Genomic DNA, 12,466 nt, shown 5'->3' with positions numbered 1-12,466 from the left:
CTCGCATCCTGATCTACAGAAAGCTGAGTCTCCTGGAAGGTTTCGAAACTGCATGTGTTTTTTTTACACGAATTAAAGGTCAAGTCTGTTTTGAAAAGTTCAGAAATCCCATTTTTCTCTGTAACGCCGACGAAATCCAGCGGCATATCCGCGTCCGCGATCGGAGGAGTGTGCTCACGTGATATCACAGCTAAAAGTAGTATCTTTCCTCAGAAATGGTATAGGTTACCTACAGTATGGCGGTTTCACCTGGCTGTAAAGTACGTTATCGTCACTTCCGACAGCTTTCATTCACTTTATTCCTTTTTTTCCTCAGATTTACTCACCCTAACAACATTCGTCCGTAGGTACGCGTACTGTACGATTTTGAAGGTGATCGACCTTCTGGAGAACTCGTCGTCTACGCGGACGAAATTCTGACCGTGACCAGAACGGTACGTGCGGTTACGCTTATTTTGTAACGCTGATACCGTCTGCATTTGGGACTGCTATTATATAATATTTATGTTATTTCTTTGTTTTCGACAGGACGTCGGAGAGGGTTGGTGGGAAGGAGTTGGACCCGACGGATCTAGAGGTCTGTTTCCTGAGGCCTATGTAGAGGTGAGATATATAGGCTAACTGTCATGTAATATTATATCCCAGAATGTGTATAGAATACTAACTAAAGGTATACTGTTCTTTATGATGAGTCTTACCCGAGTATGAATTTCCATATCACAAGAAAAGAAACCTTTCGTCCTAAATTTTTCACAAGGTTTTCCCGTATTGAATTTGGCAACGTCTGTCTAGTCTTGAGTACTTTATTTCCAATATTCAGGAAATTTTTTAAGCTTTAAACCTGAGATCACCTTTACAACCTTTACAACTCTCACTCTTATGGCATAAGATTTCATCTGCATTTCCCTCTGCAATGTATTTATATTTACCTCGTTTTAAGGTCACCTTGTAGAAATGTATGGTACGTTATGGATGAGACACCAGCATATCAGAGATAGGATTAATTCTCTAGCGGATCAAACTTACGCGGAGTTATTAGCAGTTTTAAGAAAGTGTTTAAATTTATCTGCACTTGCCAAAAGTTGTTTCAGTGAACTGACTAGTGTTAATGTGCAGAACAAGATGTTATGTGAAGTCTCAACTGGTATGAGATTTGTAACCAGTTAAATCACTGGAGATTTGTTCAATCTTTTTAACTATAGCAAGTTCAGCAATGGTTGCTTCATTTCATTGAAAGGTTTGATTGGGGAACCTTTTGCAAAAAGTTGCCAATCACAGCTGAGCAGAAATGTTATAATGTTGCATACTTACTCAAATTGAGTGCCCGAGGAAGACTAGTAGCAATAATGAAATGTTGTAATCCAAAATAGAAATGAGCACATTTTGAGACAAGTAATTATGCTTCATTATGAAAGTGTGTTCACCATGACGATAAATCACATCCTATTTAATAATTATTTGCTGAAGGTGAGATGAATATTTTTGAATAATCCCTGAGTTGAAGTGGAAGGGATTATTCAGCAATATTCACTGAGTCTATGGCAAGTAATTGTTAATTGTAGCATAAATGCTCAGTTGCTTTTGAATTCTGTGTTTTTGCTGATACCATTCTTTTACAATTGTTTTGATTACTCGTATCAAGATAAGCTACCAGTTTTAACTAGAATTTATCAGGTTTACGTAATTCAATTGGCAAAAAGTTCATTTTTTTCTTTTGAAGAGTTACACCAAACTTAGTAGAATTTTTTGCATTTCTCAAAATTGTATTTTGTGCTATAGTGTTTATCACTCCTTGCCTAACATTTACAAAATGCAAGCTAACCGTTTCAAAATGTAGCACTCTTGCTATTATTACAACTTGCAAGGTGATAACAGTGAGACATGATGGAATCCTAGACGAATCAAAGCATGCATCTCTATCATCACAAGAACAATAATTATTCTTATTTGCAATGTTAGGGAACTGTAATTTGATTTGACACTTAATTCACACAGCCCATTGGAGAAATATATAACAGACGTTAAGTAGAATTGCTATAGAGATCTTGGGAGTTGAAGGGCTAAGGAACTCTTGATACTTATGCTTCACAGCTAGCAGAGTATCCAGCACCACAGTCTGACAACCTCCGTCCTTTACCTTCGGCACCTCTGCATAATCAGGGCTCAGTGGATGGAGCAGATGGATGGGATGATGATTGGGATGATGATGAAACTGTCAGCAACTACAGTGGGGGAGACCAGGAGTCAACAATCTCATCATTACCAAGGAGAGGAACCAATTCAGGAATGGTTAGAACAGGGACAGTTCGAAAGAGCATGAATAGGTAACGGAAAGCCTTTGTATAATGGAATAAGGAGCTTTTTTTATTAAATTTCTCACTACCCAATACAAAGTTTTCCCAAATCCAATCAAAGAAAAAATTAATATCTTATGTAGGCAAATACAATTAGGGGAAAAAAACTTCTTTTAAACTCACTTGTTTACTTTACCTGTCTGGATCATGATTAGTTTATTTGTCGGAAAAAACCTGATAACAATGACAAGGTGAGAAGTAGGATTTGCTTTAAAATCAATGGCTATTCTTTGCTTGACAAAATAACATGCTCGTAATCTACATGTGTTTGGGCAGCAAATGTGGAAAATAAAATTTTTTTTTGTGTCCAAATTCCAGAAAAAAATGGTTAATAGCTCACTTTTTTGGACGAGCAAGATCATATTTTTCCCTTGTTAAAATAGAAATATCTTGGACAATTCTGTTCAGATTGATCTGCTCTGTAACTTGAAGGGAAAACAACTGAACAGCCTTGTACATGGGAAAGAATTGTTGACACCATAGACAATATAGATGTAGATGGAGCTCATCGATGAGCTCCATGATGAATTTGAATAGATGCTGTGAGACTGTTCAGGAAAAGATCTCAGAATATGTCAAAATGTGGTGAGAGCATTCAATAACACTCTTGGCTGAGCCTTGTGTGACACTTTTTGGTTATACCACACTTTGATGTCATCTGTGATCTATTACCATACAGACGCACAGCAACATAGTTTAGCTGTTGAATAGAATTTACTGTAAGATGACTTGCTACCATTGAACTGCTTTTGTTTTAAAGGTTCTCGTACTTTGTGAAATCTGGTGGAGAAGCTTTTGTCATTGGTACACAACAAACAGATGTAAAAGTTCCACAGAATGAGAAAGTATCGATCATGGTAGAGTGTCTATCTCATTTTTTGTAAATGTTTGAATTTTAGGTGCTATATTAGAAGTGCCCATTAGTCAACTCTGTTTTTCTGTTTGTGATTTTCAGGAAGACAGAAAGCGGATTACTTGGTGCAGCCATCCAGACCCATTCACATGTGTGATAAATTCCCCTGAGAAAAAAAGTAAATTTAAAGGGATGAAGAGTTTTATTGCGTACAACATAATACCCAGTGTGAGTATGTGTTCACCAAAAGTAGTTTAGCATTGTATATTAATTAAAGATATGCAGCATTCAGTGGTTCACTGTACAACAAGTACACAGTACATTTTATCATTTGTGAATGCAGTGAGGAAAAATACTTGTAAGCAAGGAGCAATTGTCCACTAGCTCTTATTTTCTGTGATACCACCAAATAAGGGATTTACTATGCCATGATTATTCAATTTTCTGATAACCTGAAGTTATGAAAGTCAAGCTTTCAAAACATAAACTGCATTTAATCAAAGATTGGTTTGTTCAGTGCAGCTATTTTGTTGCTTCACTTTCCATCCCTTTTTAGTCCTTTCCTACAGTGTAGTTCCATCCCCATAATCTCACCCTGATATCTAGTTATTCCAGCTTTAGAAATTTACTGAAAGGATATTTTATAGAGGGCATGGAATAAAACTTGCCCAACCTTTGACATAGCATTTTCTTGTCATCATTTATTGAAACACCAGACAAGCCAATCTAGACAAACTACCAGCTTCTATTTGGCTTCCTTGCCACACCCCTTGAAATTCCTAACATTACTGAACTGCTACAGAACTGTAAATTATATAAATAACTCTTAATCATGGTCATCTTTGATGTAATTGTTAACATGTGATCTCAATAACCTTCCTTCTTTTTCTTGTCATTTTGCATAATAGATAAAAATAATTAATAAACAGCAAAATCCCCTGTTTTGTGCCTTTTTGTTTCCTGAAATGGATATAGTGAAATAGCATGCTCTTAGGACATAGATTTAATGAAATAAATTACTTTTTTTCTTTAGAATACTGGAGTTGTTGTCAGCAGACGGTACAAACATTTTGATTGGCTGTTTGGCCGCTTGGTTGAAAAGTATACATGTATATCAATTCCACCATTACCAGACAAACAAATCACAGGTTAGTGAACAGCACTCACTTATTATTTTACTCAAATAATCTTTTATTTATCACTGGTTGCCCAGTTAGTGTGCTTTAAGAGTGCGATATTGTCTTGTGGGACAGTAAGGGTTTGAGTTTCCAGCCAAACTGCATCAGCTCTTAATTGAGGAGAATGCACTGCCTTCCTGATTACTTTACCAAAGGGATGATGCATCAAGTCTTCTCAAAGTTGGACTATAAGGATTATGGTTCCAGTTTTTCACACCCTCAATTTTTGTCATCAGCAGGGAAAAATTAAACAATCCACATACATATCAAAGAGGTTTGTAAAATTTGATGGAAAAATTCTTGGAGGTATAATATTGAAGCTATGAGTTGGCCCCTCTAAAATCAGGGACCAAATTACTAACTTGTTGTGTGTTGCACTCTTTTGAGCTGAGAGATGGAAAAGCTGATGGCTACAGCTGTAGAGAGGTTTTGCTGTTCCATCTGAACACAAAGGCTTAACCCTGTAACTCCTAACATCTGATTGTTAATTCTCCCCATCTGGCTACCTCATATTTCCTTGTGAACATGAATTTGGTGTTAGATCAAGATAACAACCTCTACTTAATCAGATAGAGTATTCTCATTACCTGTTTGCTGGATTTTGTATGGATATTTTAGGGAGAAGGTACATATTAATCACTTCTGGGAGTTAAAGGGTTTAAAAGAAATGCTATTAAATATTTTTTTTCTTTGGCTTTTAGGGAGATTTGGTGAAGAGTTTGTGGAGAAAAGAAGAGATAAACTTCAACTGTGGATGAACAGAATATGTCTTCATCCTGTGCTATCTCAAAGTTTGGTGTTCAAACATTTTATTACATGTGGGGAGAATGAGAAGGTAATCACATAAACAGAACAAACTCCCTGAGAAATAAGAGGGATGAGGTGTAGTAAGAAGGTACTTTCTCTCCCAGGTGAAGTGGTACCTCTACAGACTGCATTATCCTCTGCTTTCCTAATTTATTGGGTATTTCTTGTTAGTATACACTAAATTGGGAGATGGCATCAAAGGTGTGCTCTGATTGGCTACTCAAATCCCAAATATTCTTTGCTATTCACCAGTGAGCAACTCATGCAGGAATGGCACCTGAAAATATTGTAATTGTCATAGGAATGAATGATTGAAAATCATATTTTTGAACTATAGTATCTCACTTATTTAGTATATACTAAAGCAAATATTCACCTCAGTATTGGTGGCTAGTGATGGTTATTTTTACCTCTCCTCATTGTGGGGTAGTTAATATCCACCATCATCCACCTTCACCTTGGTGAATAGTTTTAAACTGTACAGTATAATATGTATTGCAGTATCTTTTGACTTCAGCGCCTCCCTCATAACAAATGAGAAATAGCCATGGTGCAGTTTATACTTACACATATATACATAAAATATATCCAGAGCTTTTCAATTCAGTTTCACAAAACCAAAAAGTATTGTAACTTATTACAAATTGGACCAGTCAGACCAAAGGGAATTGAATTAGGAGCGAGGCACTTATTAGAAAAAGTTTAAAGAAAAACCCAAAACTAGACTTGAGGCAAGTATAAGTATCTAATCCAACTTACTTTAGGTTAAGTGTTTTTGTCTTAAAGTTGAGGAGGTGATGGGTTTAAAATGTTCTTCAATTTTCAAAACCAATTTGATAATGTGGAGGTGATTGGTTTCTCTTTGCAGGAATGGAAGCAAGGAAAACGAGCAGCAGAGAGTGATAAACTTGTTGGTGCATCTTTTTTTATGACAGTAGACCGACCCCAAGAAAGATTAGAACTTGTGCCAGTGTAAGTAAAAAAGGAGATGATACTTGTCATGTTCTGATTGGTCAAAACCTATTTTTTATTGTACCAATGAACTCATATCTATTTTAATTTCCATTTTCAGTTGGTTTACTGCCAAAATACTTTTTATTTATTGTAGCGAATACAAATCACATTGTAATCTTGTTTCACAAAGTAAGATTTAGAGCTTGTTGCTGTTGTATTTTTTGCCTCCTGTTACTCCTATTGTACAATAAATCTGTTACATGTCTACTTGTGAAAGACAACATCTTTATGAACATAACAAAGGCTGCATGATGTCATGAAATTTCATCCAACACAAATGTTTGCAAGACTTCAATAAATTTATACCATGAATTGTAAGTAATTTACACCAAACAACTAACCCTGCAAATCTTCTGTTTTTCAGAGAAAATAGAATAGAACAATTTGGACGATTTATCAAAAGTATGGATGAAAGTGTCAGGGCAATTCAGGACAGAGGTCAAGTGCACTGTGAGAAGTGCCAAGGATGTAAGAAAATATATTTTCATCTCAATTTTCTTTGCCATCTAAGATTACTTTTCAATTAGAGAATTTTTTTTGCAGGCAAATGGAAATTGCTAAAAAGCAATTGCAGAAAGAAGGTGCTAAAATGCCTGCTTCAACATATTTTAAACCCATGACTCCCAGATACCAGTTGGGTGCAACTATTAGCTGTGAAGCCACATGTTGGGAGAAATGCAAATTTAAGCAAATTCTCCATTTCCCTAAAAGGAATTTACACTAAAATGAATGAAGTGATCATTACCAGTATCTGGGAGGCATGAGTACAAAACCCTGTCAAAGCCTGAACTTTTTCAGGCTTCTCTTCAGCCAAGATGGCCTCGTTACTTCTATATCATCCACAGCTTAAAATACAATTCGTTTCATTTGGAACTGACTTTTTGTCACTTGTTAAGAGTTGCAGTTGGTGTGCACTGTGGTATGTTTTATTGTAAATGTACAAGGGGAAACTTGAGACATGGTTTTGTAGGTGTCTTAGGGGTATATGCTCTGCTTCATTTGGGCTAAACTTTTTCCTTTTCAGCATACAGGAATGAATATAAGAAGATTGGTAGCACTTTTGGATCTCTTAGCACAGCTTTTGCTATTGATGAAGATTCGCCAAGTAAGTCATGCTGCTGTTAGCAGTCTCTCAAATAAACCATTCATGAGGGTTTATACACTATTGTTCCCCTTACAGTGTAATCTTTCTGTTCATGATGCTCAGGAATGCAATTACATCAAAAATATATATTAAATGCTGTTGCGCTTTTTGGAATAAACTTGTGTATGAGAAAACTAAAGTTCAAAAAGCAAACTACAGAAATTAGGTAGCATTAAGTACATGTGTATGGCAGTTTTTATTACATATCATATTTGCGCTTTCAGAATTGAAACAAAGTGTTTCCAAGTTCCACGGCAATGACTCAGCTGTATTTTTTGAAATGTAGTACATGTTCTATGGTTTCATAATTCTGTTTTCAAAATAACTTTTTTGGGTTCTCTTGTTGTTTTGTTTAGGTTCTCAACAATTAACTCAAGCAGTAGAGCATACAGCAAAAATTTATGATGATATTGGAGAAATGATAGCAGAACAGGTTTGTAAGAGACCTCATAGAAGTAATTTAGCAGCATTTCACTTGTAATAGATAAAAACAGATTCTAAAAGAAACTTTCTACTGCCTGCTCCAAAGAAGGAGCACTTGGTGAAAGTGGGAAAATAGCCTGGTAGCTGCAAGTTAATTAAAATTAAAATTTTACTGCAACAAAATTAGGCCTACAACCCCAAGAAAACTATAGTTTAAATTGTGGTGACAATTGCACAGTTTCACACAACCTTGATACTTTATCTCATAACCCCTCAACTCCTCTGTTAGACATGCCATGTCAAAATTCTATTTTCCACAAAAAGTCATGTTTTCTTTAGACAAGTTTTAGAATTCTATGCAACTATTTTACAATGGTAATTGAAAAACTTGAAGGATATTTTTTGAGCCCAATTTCACAAATCTAACTGATTTTAAAATGCTTTTAGATACCCGACAAACAAGAGTTTCCAACTGGTAAAACAATCTTTTAGCTCAGGAGATATTTATATCCTGGTCTCTTAAGGTCTCATACAACCTCTTTACCACTTGAGCTATTTTTTTTGTTTCATGTGTGAGGTTTGGAGTGCAAAGGCTTGATAAAAAGGTTGCGGAATTTGTCAGTTTGAATTAGCATTTCTACCCCTGTTTGATTCACAGGATGGTGTTTTCTCTTGTTAATATGATATGCAATGTTTTTTTTTTAGCCCAAGAATGACTTTTTACCTTTGTTAGAAGGACTTAAGGAATATTCAGGAATGCTAAGCACCTACCCAGATGTACTACAAGTTCACAAGGTGAACATCATAAGATTGCCAGTATCTTTTAACTGCATTTGCTGTCTTTATGGACAAACAAAATGTCCTAAAGTTACTCTGTTATTCCTCAAAAGGGTACAATTGGCAAAGTGAAAGAATGTCAGAGACTTAAGGATGAAGAGAAGATGGAGGTATTGCAGCATATAAATCTTGTTACATGTAATCTTTACTCCTTTTTTAGAGATATGTATTATGATAACTGCATGAAAAAATATAAATGCTTTCATTTGACAATTTAGGTTTACATTTCCAATAAGAACAAGGCTGAGTTAGACACTCAGTCAAACCTGTATTAAGCAGTCACCCACTGGGAATGGTAGGGTTATGGCTTATTACAGGTTCTTCAGATAAGGGGTATTATAAAAAACGGTACACAAAGCCTCTTGATGCCATAATTGACCACTTAGTATGCAGAATCTTTCTAAAAAATACTATTTACTCTGATTTTGGAAGAGAATCAAGGATTAAACATTACTTTAAAGATTATTCTTAGTTTTATAAGAGAGGTTTGGCTTTAGGTGCTGCTCAATATAGGTGGAAAACAATACAAACAGGCTTTTGCAACTTAGTAAAGGGTGACTGCCACCGCTTAATTGAGGTGACCACTTAAAAGAGGTGAAAATTACAGTGATTAAGGGCAAACAAATTTGGGACTTTGGCAACTGGTGGCTAAATATAGGGTAACCACTTAATATGGTGCCACTTAGTATAGGTTCAACTGTACAGAAACAATATCATATATACTCAGCAAGCCTTTTAATTTCTGTTGTATACCTGGAAATAGTAGAGGACAGGAATCATAACAGAGAAAAAGCAGGCAGAGAAAATTTCCTTCGCGCTTATCCGTTCTAAATTGCACAAGAAATAATTTTGTTACTTAATTGTTAATAGGAGTTAACTATACACAATCAATCAGTTTACAGCAGATTTATTTTGCTTTTGGTACTCAATTAGTTTATTTAACATTGTGCACTCTCAGCCAGTAATTGCATTGCTCACCAGCAAGTTTTCTGTAGTGTAGTGGTAAAGTAACAGAGCACAAAGGTTGAATCCCTCATTGGAGATCCAATGAGTAATATCTTTCCGTACTTGGTGTAAACCTTTCACAAAACAACTCTGGAATGTGTCATTCTGAACAGTGAGAAATTTATGTATTGACTTTGGTTTCTGAGATGTCGATGTTATGATTGACAGCAGTGCAAAAGTTAAATTAACATTATGTGTGATGCAACTTCAACCCAATGCATGTAGGTTACATGTTGTGGAAAGGTACAGGAGACCTAAGTTGTGTTGTTCATAAAAATTGAACATACTGTTAAAGCTGCTTGTTTATCAGCCTCCACTGTTGTCAGCATGTTACTTTGCTTTGAAAAATTTGCATAGGTGATTCCTCAGTAGGATTTAAATTCAGTTTCTATGACAATTATTATCTTCCTGCATGCAGTGGTGTTTGAAAATTAACAGTGAGAATTAAAACCAGTAGTTATCAATTTATTTTTTATTATCATTATTATGATATCTTTTCAGGATTCTACTTTTGAAGAAGTTTGCTCACGAGCAGACACCATAACATATGTTTCATATGGTAAGTGCACCATAGAATATTAAAGAATAAAGGTGCCTCGGAACCTAAACTACAGACTTTGTAGGAAACTTGATGTGCTGATTACCATTTGATTTAACAAACATTGAGGGATTTCCAAACTTGTTTTGAAGTGAGAGCCAAATAAAGTTGAAGTTAGGGCCGGTGTTCCAAGAGGCTATAGTATTGCTATGGTAATATCTGGTATGGGGAAAAAAAGGCATTTTATTGTCTACTGATGCTTGGTGGGAATTTATATCTTACATGATACTATCACCAAAGCAATTAAACTATGTAAAAGTGTAGGACTTGATGTATGGTTGCAAAAAAAGGAGTGACTGACGGTAATTGTTCTAAGCCCCCTAAATTTCATGTAGCTCTGTTTCTTTGTAGTGACTCGTTTAGCCAGGATGGATATATTGTTTCATTTGTGACCCAGAATTAAACCAATGATTTTGCTGATGACTAGAACAGAATAGAAATTCGTACTTGATACAGTAAAATTTATTAATCAAACACATACCGTTTTAACTGAGTCATTTTTATTAATCCCTACCAGGGACACAAATTTGTCAAAGTACATATTGACCGATTTTCTATACTTAATGTGTTTTTTTAAAATTTATATTTCTTTCTGTTCACAGCTGAAATGAGCCATTTTCATGATCAAAAAGTTAAAGACTTTAAAAGTATGATGCAGCACTTTCTACAAGAACAAATCAGCCATCATCAAAGGGTAAAGGGTTTAACTTAAATTGGTTGTTTGAAAGTAAACAGTCATGCAAAAATCACTACAGCCTTTGTAGCATTTTTTTTCAATAACTATTCATGGAAGTGGAGGTGAATATTTTTTAACATTCACCATTTTCTCCAACACTGAGGTGAATAATTGTTTCAGAATACACCTCACAGAAACCAAAAAAATAGTTTAATTATTCCCATCAACATTCCAGAAAATGGTCAGATATTAAATTGTTGACACCTTATTTTGTCTCTTTTGCTGCTCAGAGGTGACTAGTACTTGCTTATCACTTCCAAACCAGCCAATCAGTTTCCACAAAAAGCACCATATTCACCTGTGCTCTATATTTCTGATTACTTTTATTACTCTTTAATGATACATATATATCACCAATATTTTTACAATGTTAATTCAAATTTCTGCTTTCAATTAATTTAAACCCTTTTCAGTTATTTAACTTTAAAACCCATGGAGAAGCTTGTTATGTTTTACAGAGGTTTATTTGCCTTCAAAGTAGTCCCATCTTTCAAAATTAGCCTTCACTAACAGAATAATTTTGTAACTCAATGACACCTGCATTATTTTATTTAACAGTTTGATAACATGCAAAAAGTAAATGCAATAGAAGTCTGAGTGCAGCTTTAGGTCAATTTAGTGTTCCCATTTTCTGAGAATTTTCTGCCAATCCTTTCTCTGTTGTAATTCCTTTCATCTGCTGTTTGTAGGTAATACAGAAGTTAGAAGAATCCTTGAAGATGTATGATAACGTTCAAATATAACTCATCATGATCCTTTTCAGACGTTGATTCTCCTGTGAAATACATGCATCTCTTATTTTTTACATACAATGAAACATGCAAGTAGTAATGGTTGTAGGACTGAGTGGAGTCCAGTTCCATCTATAGTCATACAAGTGATTAGCAAGTGGGAGTCCAATTTGTTAATCACAAGTATGATTACAGACAGAATTGGACAACACAAAGTCCTGTTACCAATAAATCAAAACTATGACAAAATTAAAGAAAGAAACAAGACATTCGTTCTACATTTTTATAACAAAAAAAAAACCAGTTAACTCGCCAAAATGTAAAGCAATAGTATGCGCACATAATGTGTTCTGTCCACTTACTCAGGCATAAAGTGTTAATTATCCCTGGTAATAAGCAATCACCTTCAAGAATTTTGTTATAGTTTTGATTATCAGCTTAGTTTGTCATCTGTGCAAGTAAATGTAAAGAGAGGAAATAATTATTATGATAAGAAAGCACTTTTTGTTACAGTGAGTATCTTGTTAACCCTTTTACTCCCAATATCTCATTGGCAACTCTCCTTACTGTCTGCCATACAGTTCTTGTGCTGTTAGTTTGGAGAATTTGGTTTTGGATCCATTCATAATCCCCTAATTGATATTTTTCTTTATTCTCATCACTTGTCTGCTTGATATTGTACTGATATTGTGGGGAGAAATTCTGTCTTGGTCACTCATGGGAGTGAAAGGGTTAAGAGAGGTTCTTTGAAGCAGTTATGAGGGTTGCAGTCAAATTATAGAAAAT

At 35.1% G+C, this 12,466-nt stretch overlaps 1 protein-coding gene across 1 annotated transcript; it reads left to right on the top strand.

Moving 5' to 3' along the window:
• The first annotated feature begins 26 nt into the window (after positions 1-26).
• Positions 27-12,454, top strand: LOC136279764 (sorting nexin-33-like). Its single transcript, XM_066163862.1, has 17 exons — positions 27-260; positions 348-434; positions 529-603; positions 2,092-2,324; positions 3,115-3,211; positions 3,310-3,435; positions 4,241-4,355; positions 5,087-5,220; positions 6,061-6,164; positions 6,571-6,674; positions 7,231-7,311; positions 7,707-7,783; positions 8,479-8,568; positions 8,664-8,720; positions 10,117-10,174; positions 10,816-10,907; positions 11,639-12,454. The coding sequence occupies exons 1-17, from the start codon at positions 237-239 to the stop codon at positions 11,690-11,692; spliced, it is 1,608 nt and encodes a 535-aa protein (XP_066019959.1). The 5' UTR covers positions 27-236; the 3' UTR covers positions 11,693-12,454.
• The last annotated feature ends 12 nt before the right edge of the window (positions 12,455-12,466 follow it).

This window comes from Pocillopora verrucosa, chromosome 3, assembly GCF_036669915.1.
Source record: "Pocillopora verrucosa isolate sample1 chromosome 3, ASM3666991v2, whole genome shotgun sequence".
Classification (NCBI taxonomy): Eukaryota; Metazoa; Cnidaria; class Anthozoa; order Scleractinia; family Pocilloporidae; genus Pocillopora; species Pocillopora verrucosa.
Note: the sequence above shows the minus strand (reverse complement) of the source record. Positions and strands in the feature narration are given on the sequence as shown.